Source organism: Euphorbia lathyris, chromosome 8 (assembly GCF_963576675.1).
Source record: "Euphorbia lathyris chromosome 8, ddEupLath1.1, whole genome shotgun sequence".
Taxonomy (NCBI): domain Eukaryota; kingdom Viridiplantae; phylum Streptophyta; class Magnoliopsida; order Malpighiales; family Euphorbiaceae; genus Euphorbia; species Euphorbia lathyris.
In genome coordinates, this window is record NC_088917.1 from 13,221,602 (window position 1) to 13,235,157 (window position 13,556).

At 34.0% G+C, this 13,556-nt stretch overlaps 1 protein-coding gene across 1 annotated transcript; it reads right to left on the bottom strand.

Annotated features, from left to right (window-relative positions):
* Positions 1 to 1,043: 1,043 nt before the first annotated feature.
* Positions 1,044 to 10,319, bottom strand: LOC136203406 (uncharacterized vacuolar membrane protein YML018C). The gene is made up of 8 exons (XM_065994559.1): positions 9,972 to 10,319; positions 6,507 to 6,890; positions 5,013 to 5,230; positions 4,027 to 4,097; positions 3,416 to 3,517; positions 3,001 to 3,118; positions 2,782 to 2,917; positions 1,044 to 1,410 (listed from the first exon to the last, which is right to left on the bottom strand). Exons 1-8 carry the CDS (start codon positions 10,050 to 10,052, stop codon positions 1,348 to 1,350), a joined length of 1,173 nt encoding a protein of 390 aa, XP_065850631.1. The 5' UTR covers positions 10,053 to 10,319; the 3' UTR covers positions 1,044 to 1,347.
* Positions 10,320 to 13,556: the final 3,237 nt, after the last annotated feature.

A 13,556-nucleotide genomic window follows, 5' to 3' on the forward strand; every position in this document is an offset into this window, starting at 1 on the left:
GTCTCTTGTCTACCTCTTGTCTCTGAATCTCAAATTTATTGTTTCCAAAACATGAAACTACATGTGTTTTTTTTAACTCTGTCCTCGTCTCTCCCCAACAAAAAAGCTATATAGTTTCACGCATTTATAGCAAATAAATAATATTTTTTTATAAAACAAATTATATTTTTGGAAGAGAATAAAGGGTGTGAGATATATATATATATTTTAGAGAATCTTAGTATATCATTTGGGGGTTAGAATTCCTTGTCCCCGTGGGCATCCATACGAACGGATATTGAGACTAAAAAATCCCCATTTTTTTTTTTTTTTGAAAATTCTCTGAAACCTCTCCGAAAATATTGGAGACGAAATAAGAAATGCATCCCCACTTCGGTGCCACCTCTACTTAAGTAATTGACTTTTGCTTTTTGGTGAAATATAATAAAAATAGCTTAATCAAATTGAATCTTAGGCAAATGTTATTCGAAAGTTATAATTCTTAGGCAAATTTCAAATTGAATTTTAAAACACCTTTTTCTTTTTCGAGTCCCGGTGTATCTAGAAAAAGATCTACCTAAAGCATGTCTGGCAGAAAAAGATCTACCTAAAGAATGTCTAAAACCTTATTTGATAACCCACTTAATGATTTAAATTAAAATATTAAACACTTATTTAATTTAAGAGTGTTTGATAACAATTATTTCTCCACCACTTAAATTAGTAAATTAAGTTAAAAAACACTTATTTTGGTAAGTCAAAATATTTAACTTAACATTTTAAGTTAAACATTATCAACTAATATTTTTATAATAATTATATCACTCAATATTTTCGGCACTTATAATATTCAACACTTAAAATTCAGTACTTATTTTTTCAGCACTTAATTTTCAGTTTTATCAAACAGCACCTAAATCTAACGTGCCTTGAACCAAATAATTGGAAAATTTATTCGAAAATAAACTAATAATATATGTACACAAACAAATACAAGTGCTATTTTCCTATAAATTCAGTTTTTTAAATATAATAAAAATAGCTGAATCAAATATTACATAACCTAACAACAACAAACACCAACTTAGAAATTGAAGTTTATTTACAAAATCCACAAAAAAAAAAAAAAAAAAAAAAAATTTCTTTTCTTGACAAAACTATTTATTACAATTAGGGCTCCACACACAAGTCTGATTCAAGACTCCATTTTTACACACAATTCTGCAGTTTCATCATTATATTTCATCAATCCTCTGTAAATAAACCCATGGTGGATGATGATCAAATCAATGTGGTATCAAGGCAAAATTAATGGTGGAGATATTCCCCCAGAAAGAATGAAAATATTCAGGGAATTTTCACCAGATGCTATAATCCCAACTTCCTTGAAAACCAGTCTGATAGATTGGCAATCATAAACCCTGCAAAAACCTGCAGCACAAGCGGAAAATCACTATGACGGGATCACATCAAAGGATAACACGATGTGCAGAAACAACACGACTGACACGATGGACATAATTAGCATTTATTTGTACATAATAATCTATATGGAAGATATAGGGCTGTAAAAGCGGCTCGGAGTTCGGCTTCATAAAAGCTCGACTGTGTTCAGCTCGATTTATAAACAAGTCGAGCTTAAGCACAACAAAACTCGGCTCGAAAGCTCGTCACCAGGCTCGACGCTTCATGAATATAATGTTCATGAATACGCTCGTGAGCAAGCTTAGTTCGATACAAAAAAATAATAATAGTACTTTTATGAAGCGGGAAATGTAGAACTAAGTAGTTTCACGTGATACTTTAGTTTTGTAGGTTACAAAACTATATAGTTTTGTCTTAGCGAAATTTCAAATGAACATAATTAATGAGCTATTCGCGAGGAAAGTTCATGAACAAAATTAACGAGCTGTTTGCTGGTGAACAAATAAACAAGCAGCTCACGAACAGGATGTTGAGCTCCAGCTTGTCAATTTTCTAATGAGCCGAGCATGAGCATGCCAAAGCTCAGCTCGGCTCGACTACAGTCTTAGGAACATATATATATATATATGCCTTAATACATCCCTAACTCCATGTACTTGTTCAGAAAAGCCAACTGCTTACAATGTTCTATTGACACTCTGAATTTGCTTAAAGTGATGCACACTTCAACTTATCCAAAGTCTCTCCTTGCCACGGAGTCAATGGGTCACTTTAAACAAGTTCTAGAGATAAATGTGACGTTTAAAAAGTATAGGAGAGTTGACTTTTCTGGACAAGTAGGAATGTACAAGACCTATATATCAACATAACACGATTTTGACACCACAATCCGGAATTTTCACGCCTTACAGGAACAAGACATTATAAAAGCAGTGAACAATTCTGTTTCCAGGCTAATATGCACAAAACAGTCATCTACTATGACTGAAAGAAACACTGTTGTGCTTCGTATGAATGACAATTTGATAAATTGGTCTGAATTGTGTGTCATATAAGATCACATCTATTTTTATGATAGAAATGACAAATGTCATGGTTGTTAAAGGCGCAACGGAGCCATGAAGCCTTGGCACAAGGGGTAGGCACGCGCGACACAAGACGTACTAAAAGAATAAAAATATATGAAACCATAAATGATATGGCGGCCGCTTGAGTGACAATGTCTGCCTTTGGGGTGCTAAGATGCTTGGCCTGGTGTCTTGTGTGCCTAGACGCACCTCGGGCTCGCCTTTAACAACTATGATAAATGCCAATGTTTATGGGAAAGGAGAACATATACTTTCGGATATCAGGTTCATGTTTAAGATAATGCATTACCTGAGCAGAGCCAAGAATGTAAATTGCGGAATAGTGACGACCATGAATCACCATATCAGCCACCATAGCAAGAGGAATGGTGAGTGACATACCCAGAGTGGCCACAAGAGGAGTTGTCCACACAACACATAATGCCCTAGGTAGAACAAATTGAATTTAGATACAACAATGTGAGTGTCTGAAGCAACAATTAATGCTCGACGAAATGCTTAAACGTACCAAAAGTAGTCGGAAAGGACACTTCCGACAAAGCCATTTGCAAGAACAACTTCATCTAACTTGGCAGAGTGAGGGATTGTAAACTTGGGTTCTATTCCCAATGCAGTCAGTGGCCAAACTGAGAGAAATCGGTAACGAAGATTCAGTTCAAAGTGCCCCCGAATCAGTAACTTGGAAGCATGAAAAGGAAAACTGAACTTGAAGCCAACACATTTTGGCAAGGAAGATTTCTGGGGGTCGCAATTCGTGTAAGTAGGTCGTGTCAGTTATTGGGTTAGTGTCAAATGAGTCAACCCGATAAATGACACAACAAGAACACGGCCCATTTACACGAATTGCCACCCGTTATTCTTGAATCTGATCCATTGAGACTTCATCCAATCCACAGAACATTAAACAAAATAGCAACTCTTACCAAGCCACCATAGAGCTACAAGCGTGAACAGTCCAATGTATCCGAATAACTTTTGCACATCAACCCTTTCTCCTTCTTCACCAGAAAACTTCTTAAGAAGCACTGCAGCAATAATTGTAAAATGAAACACAACATTCTGCAAGAATAATATTAAGAATAGTAACTACATATAAAAAGAAAGGGATAAAAATTTAGCTTTATGATTATTGGGGGCAATAGATTTGAACTCCATGTATAAAACCGCGCAATATTAACACTAAGGTTTTATAGATAGAACAATTTCAGACTCCAGTAACTGCAGATACAACCGAAGTCGATTTCCCGTTAATTTGGTTCTAAGTCAGGTACAAACTTAGCCCTTTGGTTAGTGGGAGAGAACAGATTTAGACTTCTCGTATAAAACCGTACAATATTAGCACAATATTTGGTTTCACGTGGACGCTAGTGGAGCTTAGCTACTGCATACATGGAACCCAATGGAGAATGGGTTTCTGTTGGTTTTGCTATTAATGGAGTCTGAAATTACACCATCTATAAAATGGTTTTACACGTAGGGTCTAAATCTATTTTACCCCAATACCTACAACCAAGAAAAGGATGTTGAGGCCAACCTGTAAAAAGTCCGTATGACACGGCTGAGAGAAGGCCAAAAAGATCCCCAACAAGAGAGCGCTTCCCATTCCTGAACATAAAGTATCAACAGTCAATGCTCATGTTTGGTACGTATAATGCTCACGTTGGGTTTTTATCTTTCTCATGTCGTGTTCATGGATCATATGTGATTATACTACGTCTGTTAATGGGTGACATTTAAAAATATAGGAAGATATAGCAGTACTTCTAAATATTTATGTCATTTTTGGATTAGCATGCTAACGCTTGGCTCATAAAATATTAGCAATCCTAATCCCCTTATATCATGTTGAGTTCGTGTAATGTGTTTACAGCTCATGTGCAATTTTACTATCTCTATTAAGGATGACATTTAAAAACATGAGGTTCAAGTCATGTTCTTGGATGACAATTGTAATTTTATTACCTTTATTAAGGTGGTATGTAAAAACATGAGAGGATATAATAATAATTTTATATATTCGTGTCATTTTCGAGTTAGCAAGTGAAACCTAATCCAACCAAATATTTGCCAACCGAAAAATGACTGCTTACCTATTATAAAAACACTAAACCACTAAATTCATGTTAGGTTCATGTCGTGCTGTCGGTCATGTACACATTAAGAGCGTTAGGCACCCAAACTTATACTTGGCACTAACACACACCTAAACTTTTCTATTTTGGACCTGTGGCACACCTTATTTGCTGATCTGGAAGATTTCAACGCTGACATGGCACCGCCAAGTCAAACTTACACCAAAACACATTTCATGCTATGTCAGAAAATAAGAATGTCGAAAGTCCAAAATTGACAAGTTCAGATGTGTAATAGATCCAAATATAAGTTTACGATGCCATACGGTAAAAAGTTACAAATTAGATATGTAATTAAAATTATGTACAAAGCGAGTTCATTTTGTCTATATTGAAGTGAAGTGGAAAGTCAAACATTGATATGATGCAAGGTGAATTACAAACTTACATGGAAGAATTGAGTTGAGACTCATCTGCAGCCCAAGTTTTTCCTAAGGTAGTCATGGCAACACCAGCCATGCTCACAAAGACGGCAGCTACTTTCGCAGCATTTAGAGTATCTTGGCCCAGCATCACACCGATGAAAAGAGTAAAAAGTCCTGATGTTGATGACAAAACTGTTGTACTGGCTACACTTGTACGTGCAAGTGCAGCATTTGATAAATACTGCCCACGAACAAGAAACTACCATCAATTTTTGAATTCAGATTCTATCATATGAAATCTTTTACAACACAAGAATCCAATATCTTTACTCTTTTTCCAAAACATATCCATCCGATGATAGTATAGGAAAGGCATAAGGTCCAAATTTGCTTCCGACGTTTTTGGGGAGGTGCAGATATACCCCTGATGTAAGAAATGGTAAAATTTTGTCCTTGACGTTTCCAACTTAGAGCAATTTCAGGCTAAGTTAACAGAACCCATGAAACGAGACTCTTATCTGGGCCTAGAGGTGGAGCCAAGGGGGCACCGGGTGCTAGCACACCCCTGACCGTTGGAAACCCCCCTTATAGAGGTGATTCCTGTGTCAAAGATTAATATAAGATCTACAATTGGGCCTTAACTATCAGCTTGGGCTTTTAGTTCAATTGGTTCCATGACATGGTATCAGAGCCAGTCTGACCAAGTGGGCATTCGCGTATGGGGGTGTGTCACATATTAATATGAAATGGACCTTTAACTATTAGCTTGAGCTTTTAGTTCAATCGGTTCCATGACATGGTATCAGATGAAGGGTTGTGTATCTTCTTATTTTTGCCCCAGCCCAGGCCAAAATGGTGTCGTTTTAGCCTAGGTAGGGGCAGAAAAAAATATTAAGCCCAACCCATGTGGGTTGGGTTTATTTTTGCACTCCAAGCAATCAAAAGCTGACTCCGCTACTGCATGAGCCTAAATTGCTCCACGTTAAAAACGTTGAAAATAAAATTTTACCATTTCTTACATGAAAGGTATGTCTACACTTCCCAAAAACGTTAGGGGAAAATTTGGACCTTATCCCTATAGGAAATGACGTATAACAACCCATGAAATGTATGCCTCGATCATTTAGAACATGTGAAAGCATATTCGAGTTAATGACTACTTCAACAAGCATTAGGAAACACTTTTAAGGCCATTAGGGGCTGATTTAGTGTCACAGACTTCTGACTTCACGCAACTGATATTTACGAACTAAGAAATCTGATATTCACATTTGCATATCATATATGGAAAGAACATCTATCATCTTGAGAGTTATAGATTACAGGACAACCAAATTTCTGAGAGCAACACTACAATATGGATGCATGGAGAGACTATGAATGATAAGCTATTCGACTTTTAATTACATTTACATCACGCAGAGGATTCCTATTGCTAATATATTTAATTATGCACAAAAATGACCATTATAATGTGGTTTTATTCAAAGTGGAAAAAGGTTCCTGATTAAACATACCTCTGTAACGAACCAAATTGGGGCAATATAGAAACCATAAGTAGCAATTTCTCTTGTTGTGAGCTCTTTGTCATGTTTCAACACATTTGAATCATCTTTGAATCTAGAAACCAAAGGCTTTCCCTCTTCTTGAGCTGAAAAATCTGCTTCACTGTCTTTTCTAGTCAAAGTTCCCTGAAGTTCCATTTCAAAAATTTTAAGAGGGGAGCTTAATCCATCAGAAGACTCGTTTATGGTTCCTGAAGCTTTACCACTTTTAGATGAACGACGCTTAAGTATCTTACATATCCAGTCTTTAAGAAATGCTATTGGGAGGTAAACTACCATTAAAGAAGCTCCAAGATACGTTACAGCAAAGGGTTGCTTATAATCAGTGAAGATATCCTGTAGAAATTTAAATTAGTCAGGAAAAAGAATGCAAAAAGTGACATCTTTCAATAAGGAACCAATAATAGGAGTGTCAAAACAGGCTATGTTGTCACAATCGTGTTATGTGCTATATATTCCATGTAATTAAATATGATGTAAACACTGTGAAATTGATAATTGTGTCAGGCAGGTTGTCTCTATAAATCGTGTTTTTGTGTCAAAAATTGACAGTCCTAATTCAATAAAATGCAATATCAAAAATTATGTACTGACTGCTGATCTTGTCATTTTATTGCTAAGCAGTCCAACATTGACCATCTGTTGTTGAATCTCCATTGAATGAAGATAATAACTAACCCAAATCGATGATTGTTAATAATAACAATTTGTTATAGTATGACCCTATGTAAACACAGCTAGTTGCAATAGAAGAATTTTAGGAGCAATCAACGGAACAATTATAGGGATAAGTCTATGTATCCACTTCCTGCCAGAGATTAATATAAGATCTATTATTGGGCCTTAACTATCAGTTTAAGCTTTTAGTTCAATCGGTTCTATGACATGGTATCAAAGCCTCTTGGACCAAACCGTCGAGGGTTCGAGGCAACCTCATTAATTTGTAGAATTAAAAACACATGGTGGGATGGGCCTGTGCAAGCCCAAGGGGCATTCGCGTGAGCAGGGTGTCAGAGATAAATATAAGATATATGATTGGGCCTTAACTATCAGCTTAAGCTTTTAGTTCAATCGGTTCTATGACAGTGATAGAGAAGTGCTACAGTGGGCCCAAAGCCTAAGATGTCTTATTCTAGAAGGAAGAGGGCAGCAGAGAATGGTGAGGTGGCCTAAGTTAGCTGTTACTCTATGAATAGATACAAGTAGTCAATAGTCAGTCAATAGTCAATGGTTAATAAGAGTAATTGTATTTGCTTTTATTAGCTTTCCTAGTTTAGCTCTTTTACCTCTTATATAAATACCTATAGCTAATAGGTGAGAAAAGGAGGATTGATTATTTTATTTTGGCTTCTAGTGAGAGAGGGAAGAATTCGCTCGGAGATGCTAGTTAGCATCTTGTGTCCTTATTATTTCCTTTTTTCCTAATTCAATATAAGATATCTCATTTATTCATCTTCTCTTCTCTTTTCCTATCTTACTATCATTATAATCTTACCATAAATTTCAAGTTTCCATCAGACACTTCCTATCCTCATTCTTGTATATAAACTCTTTTACCTTTCAGTATGTGAAATAGATTAGTTTTTCTCCCAAACTAGGAAGCACCAAAAACTTCTAGGAGGTTAATGTACGAGTGTCAGACACTCCGGGGACACGCACCCGACACTCCAAAATAAGTGTCCCCTCTTTTTTTGTTTTTTTAATATGGGGACACTTCGGGTACACTTTGAGGACACGACTTCTGAGTTAATTAAGTAGAACATATGGTTTTTTTAATAATTTTACAAAAAAAGAGGGGTTGATATATATGAAAAAACAAAAAACAAAAACCCTAATAATAAAAGAATATAGCAGCTGCCCCTTTTTTGGTAGTTTAAATAGTTTGAAGTATTAAGTGTTTCTTTTTAATAAACTAACGACTTATTATGGATGTTGTTTATGGCTTACAATGACTTATGAATGTTATTTATGATCTCTATCTCTATATATAGATATCAATTCGTGTCTCATTTTTTAAAAATGCCGTTTTCCGCACCTGCACGAGTACCCGTGTCGGTGCTTCCTAGCTCCCAAATTAACACAGTACCATAATCTAGTTCAGTTAATGGGTTTGGGTTTGTGTTTTTAGATGTCTGGGTTGAATCTTGGATTAAATGGTCTGCCCTGAGAGCAGCCAAATTCGGGTTTTCCAAAGAGAGCAATCACATTCGAGTAAAGAAGCCAGTTTCAAGGCCACACTAAGGTGCGGCCACTCTAACTCCACCTTTTCTAGAGTTGCGTTTTGTCTAACCACGTCTCAGCCTCCGATTACTTCTTATGGTCTCATCCCACCTAACAACTAGTTAATGTCTTTACTAAAGTTTCGCCCAGTTACCTATATCTGTAACAAGCTCGCGAGATTGTTATCTTCGTTCCAACTTGAGAGGGACTATTCAAGTGTGAACATAACTAGTTGCAATAAGAGAATTTTAGGAGCAATCCACGAAGCAATTATAGGGATTAGTGTATCTGTTCACTTCCTACCCTCATTCTTGTATATAAACTCTTTATTTTTAGTAATGGACTAGTTTTCTCCCAAAATAACAATGATGAAATTACTTGTTTGATCATTTCATATAGGCTTAATACGTCACCAGCTCCCTGAACTTGTCCATAATAGTAGATTGGCTCTTTAAACTTTATAAGTGTCTCACCAACTCTCTAAACTTGCTTATTCCATAACAACTAAATACAAAAACCTATTAAACCTAAGTTCTAAAAATACATCTTTATCGATTCGAGAGCTAATTTTTTCACTCCTCCTACCTTTCAACCTATTATAAGAGTTAGTGTTCCAAGTTTGAGAGACCGAATGGATGAGGATTAAGAGTTAGTATTATGGTTTTTGTATTTAGTTGTTACCGAAATAGCAAGTTTAGGAAGTTGGTGAGACACTTGTAAGGTTTAGGGAGCTAATCTACTTTTATGGACAAGTTTAGAAGTTGGTGATACGGATAATCAAGTTCAAGGAGCTGGTGAGACACTTGCAAAATTTAGGTAGCCAATCTACTAGGACAAGTTCAGGGAGCTGTGATGTATTAGGCCTTTCATATATAATACGCCCCTCGTTGACTTCATTTACTTGTAAAACATAAAAATTGAGAATAACTTCAACTTAATCCCACCTAAGATTATGTGAATTTTCTTCACAGAAATCACTAATTAAAGTGTCAAAGTACCAAAATCAACAATTACAAGAAAAACACATGAAATTACAGCTACAGAGCAACCTAAATTACTTCAATCAACAACTGAACACATTCAAATTCAACTAAGTTTCTACCCAAAAAATCAATCCATCATTTCAATTATATAAACCCTAACTACAACATAAATTCCAACTCAAATAAGAACAAAAAAAGCCAGAGATGAACCTACCTGGGTAACTTCTGCAGAGGTGACCCATATAATAACAACAGCAGCTATTAAGAACAACCCAGCTCTATATTTCAAATTCATAGCAACCCAAACAAAAAAGAGAGCAACCCAGATTGAGAATTGGAGAGATCTATGATAATTACTCAGATCCTCTATAAGAAGTCAGCGGATCAGTGACGTGCGCTTCAATTCTAAAAAAAACGAAGAAAAGCAGGCAACTATGGAGCTTGGTGGTGTGCGATACAAGAATGTAAAGAAAGAAAAGAAAGAGGGATTCTTAAAATGGAGGTAAGCCAAAAGTAAATGACCAAGAAAGATGGAAAGTATTAAATGGGAGGGAGGGAAGGAAGGTGGAGGTATTAATTAAAACTTTTCTATTTGTGTTTTTTGTTGTGTTCTAATGCTTACTCTTTACCTAATTAACAACAAAATTTGGGGGTAAATAGTACACTGAACTTTAACTTTTTAAATTAGGGTAATTAATTTATTAGTCTTTATATTTTGACAAAACATAATTATTTAGTCTTTTTATTTTCAAAAATACACGGTAAGGTTACTAACCTTTTTTTTAATGAACTGTTTAGTCTTTCTGTCTGTTTGTTATGTTTTTTTACCGTTTATGGAAATGACTAAATTACTCTTTACTATTTATCAGTTAAAAGCAATTCACACCTCTATATCTTTTTCTCACAACTTGCGCTCACAAAAAAAAATGTAGAAAGGATTGAATTCCTAATCCATAATCGAATCACTCATGCTCACTCTTCGTGTTTGAATTGAATGTACAAATCGACTCAAATCTCTCTCGCTTACTCTTCCTGTTAGAATTAAAGGTGGAAATCCTCTTACTCTCAATGGTGAGTTTAATTTCCTCCATATTCTCAACTCATGTTTACTGCCAACTGCTTCAGTGATAACGAAAGATGTTTCTGCTAATCCAAATTGACTAACAGAATCTTCATAAGAGTCTAACGGCAGGGACTAAATAGTTCACCGAGAAAAACGTTAAGGACTAAACAGTTAATCGAGAAAAAGGTTAGGGGCCTTACCGTGTATTTTTTAAAATACAGGGACTAAACAGTGTGTTTTGTCAAAATATATGGACTAATAAATTAATTACCCTTTAAATTATGTCATTGAATTTCAATTCTTAACATTATAGCAGCTAAAATTTACATTTTTTAAGATTGATGGCTAGTAAACTTTAACTAACTCATCAAAATGTCAGTTAATAACTTCAAAATGAAAATATTTAAGAATTAAAGTTGTTCAGAACCACGTTTTTTATTTTCTAAAATCACCTCATTTGGATTTTTTTCTCTCTCAAAATTCACAATCTCTTCTAACCAAAAAACATTTAAATGACTTCAAAACAGAATTTTATAAGAATTAAAGTTTTTTAAAATATTATTAAATCTTTGAATTTTTCATTTTGGTGCCGTTAACCGTTGTTTTAAAGCGTGTGGCTACCGATGTTAAAATATGTAAAATTCAGTGATTATAACATTAAAAAGAAGTTCAGTGATTATAACATTAAAAAAGTAAAGTAACAAAATGAAAGCATAAGCAACAAAATTACCCAACAATTGGAAGTAAGATGCACAAAATTCATTAATATGATCTTACAATGAGTTATTCACCAATCAAATTAGAATCTTTTACATAGATAATACTTAGATGAGGCCATTTAATATTTTAACACGTTTTTTATTTGCCAATTAAAAAATATAAAACTTAAATAGCATTAGATTGTCTCAAATTCATTGTTGAAATCTGAAAAGTGAGACAGATATTTACGATGCACTTTCTTGATAACATGGTTTAATGAGAGTGACTTGAAAGTTACCAACATCGACATCTATAAAAATTGAGAATATTACCGTAGAAAAGTCTGCATGCATACTCCAAAAACAGACAAATCAAACAACTTTAAACTTCTGTAAATTTTTTGTAGACTTCAATAATTTATTGCTCTTTTAAATTTCTTATTCATTTCGTTTATCTTTTGAATTCTCTCTTAGCTTTCTAGAAAGTTCTTTCAAATTGTAGTACAATTTACTTTATTATGTTAATCAATCATTTCATGAGGTTGTTATCGTTTTAATTACGGAACCTTTAGAATTTTATGTATCTTTTATTCCTTATAATTGTTTGATTCAGAATGTAAATATATAGATGCACTCAATCTAATCTGGTTTGAAAATACTATAATTTTTTGGCACGCTCGCATTTCACAAAAGAGCTAAACATAATTTATTTCTTTGTAGAAATCAAACTTCTTTAATCCTAATAGACTATTTGTCATTATATAATTCGATTTTCATTAGTTTGATATAACTTTTACTAAAAACTGTGATGATACTATTTTAATACGTTACTAGGAATTCATCATTGATTATGTCAAGAGAATGACAACTAGTACGGGTTTTGAGGGTATCACACAACTTTGATTTAGTGCACTTCATGAACCTTATATAAAAGGGTTTAGGATAGAAATAAATTTCTAAAAAATTCTCTCTAATGGGTACGAACATACCCTTTTAAGTACAAAATTACCGAACGCAAAGTAATATGCACAAAAATTATTAACATGATTTTCCAATTAGTTATTCACGAATCAAATGAGGAATCTTTTGCCTAGAGATCGATCAAACGAGGTCATTTAATGTTCTAATGCGTTTTATCTGAGTTGAGTTAATTAAGTAATATAAAAGCTCAAATGATGTTATAACACGTCAAATCCATTATGGAAATCTACACAAAGCGAGACGGTTATTTAATGTGAAGCGTGATTTAGTGTGACCGTGTGAGAGACCTGAAAGTTATCACCATCGTCATTTATGAAAGGAAAATGTTACGATAGAAAATGTCTACATACGTCTACTCTAAAAACAGACAAATAAAGCAACTCTAAACTTCAACAAATTTCATTAGTTTTTAACATTTCATTGTTCGTTTAATTTTTTGTCTGTTTCATTTATCCTTTGAATTTTCTCTCTTGGCTTTATAGTAGTCATTTCAAATCATAATAGAATTTATTTTATTTTATTCTTCAACTATTTTTTGAAATTGTATGGTCTAATTACAAAACCTTTGCATTTTTTATCTCTTTTATTATTGCAATAGTTTGATTCAGAAATAAGTAAACGCACTCAATTTAATCTCATAGTTTGAAATATTATAATTTTCTAACACACTCGCATTTTCACTAAACGAACTAAATCAAATCTTTTTCTTTGTAGAAATCAAATTGCTTTAATCCGAACAAATTATTCTATCACTATATAATTCAGCTTTCACTAGTTTGATCTGGTTTTTATTTAAAGTCGTGATGATAATATCCTAAAATGTTATCAAGAGTTCCTCCTTGATCCTATCAATAGAATGACAATTGGGTATGACGCTACTCAATTCTAGTGGACTATCCAACCCCTATATATAAAAGGATTTGAAACGAAATAAAATTTTAAAAAATTATTGCGTAATGAGTAAGAATATACCTTCTAAATACCCAATATCCACTATATATTATAAGATTATTCTCAAACTCTTTTTAAAAGTTAAACAAATAAAATTTAAGAAATT

Bases quoted from the DNA above. Each gene is read 5' to 3' on its own strand.
- LOC136203406 (XM_065994559.1), bottom strand. From the start codon at position 10,052: ATGAATTTGAAATATAGAGCTGGGTTGTTCTTAATAGCTGCTGTTGTT. The intron at 3,119-3,415 runs GTAAGAGTTGCT...GATTTCTCTCAG, and splicing joins TGTAGCTCTATGGTGGCTTG to TTTGGCCACTGACTGCATTG. The intron at 1,411-2,781 runs GTAATGCATTAT...CTTGTGCTGCAG, and splicing joins ACATTCTTGGCTCTGCTCAG to GTTTTTGCAGGGTTTATGAT.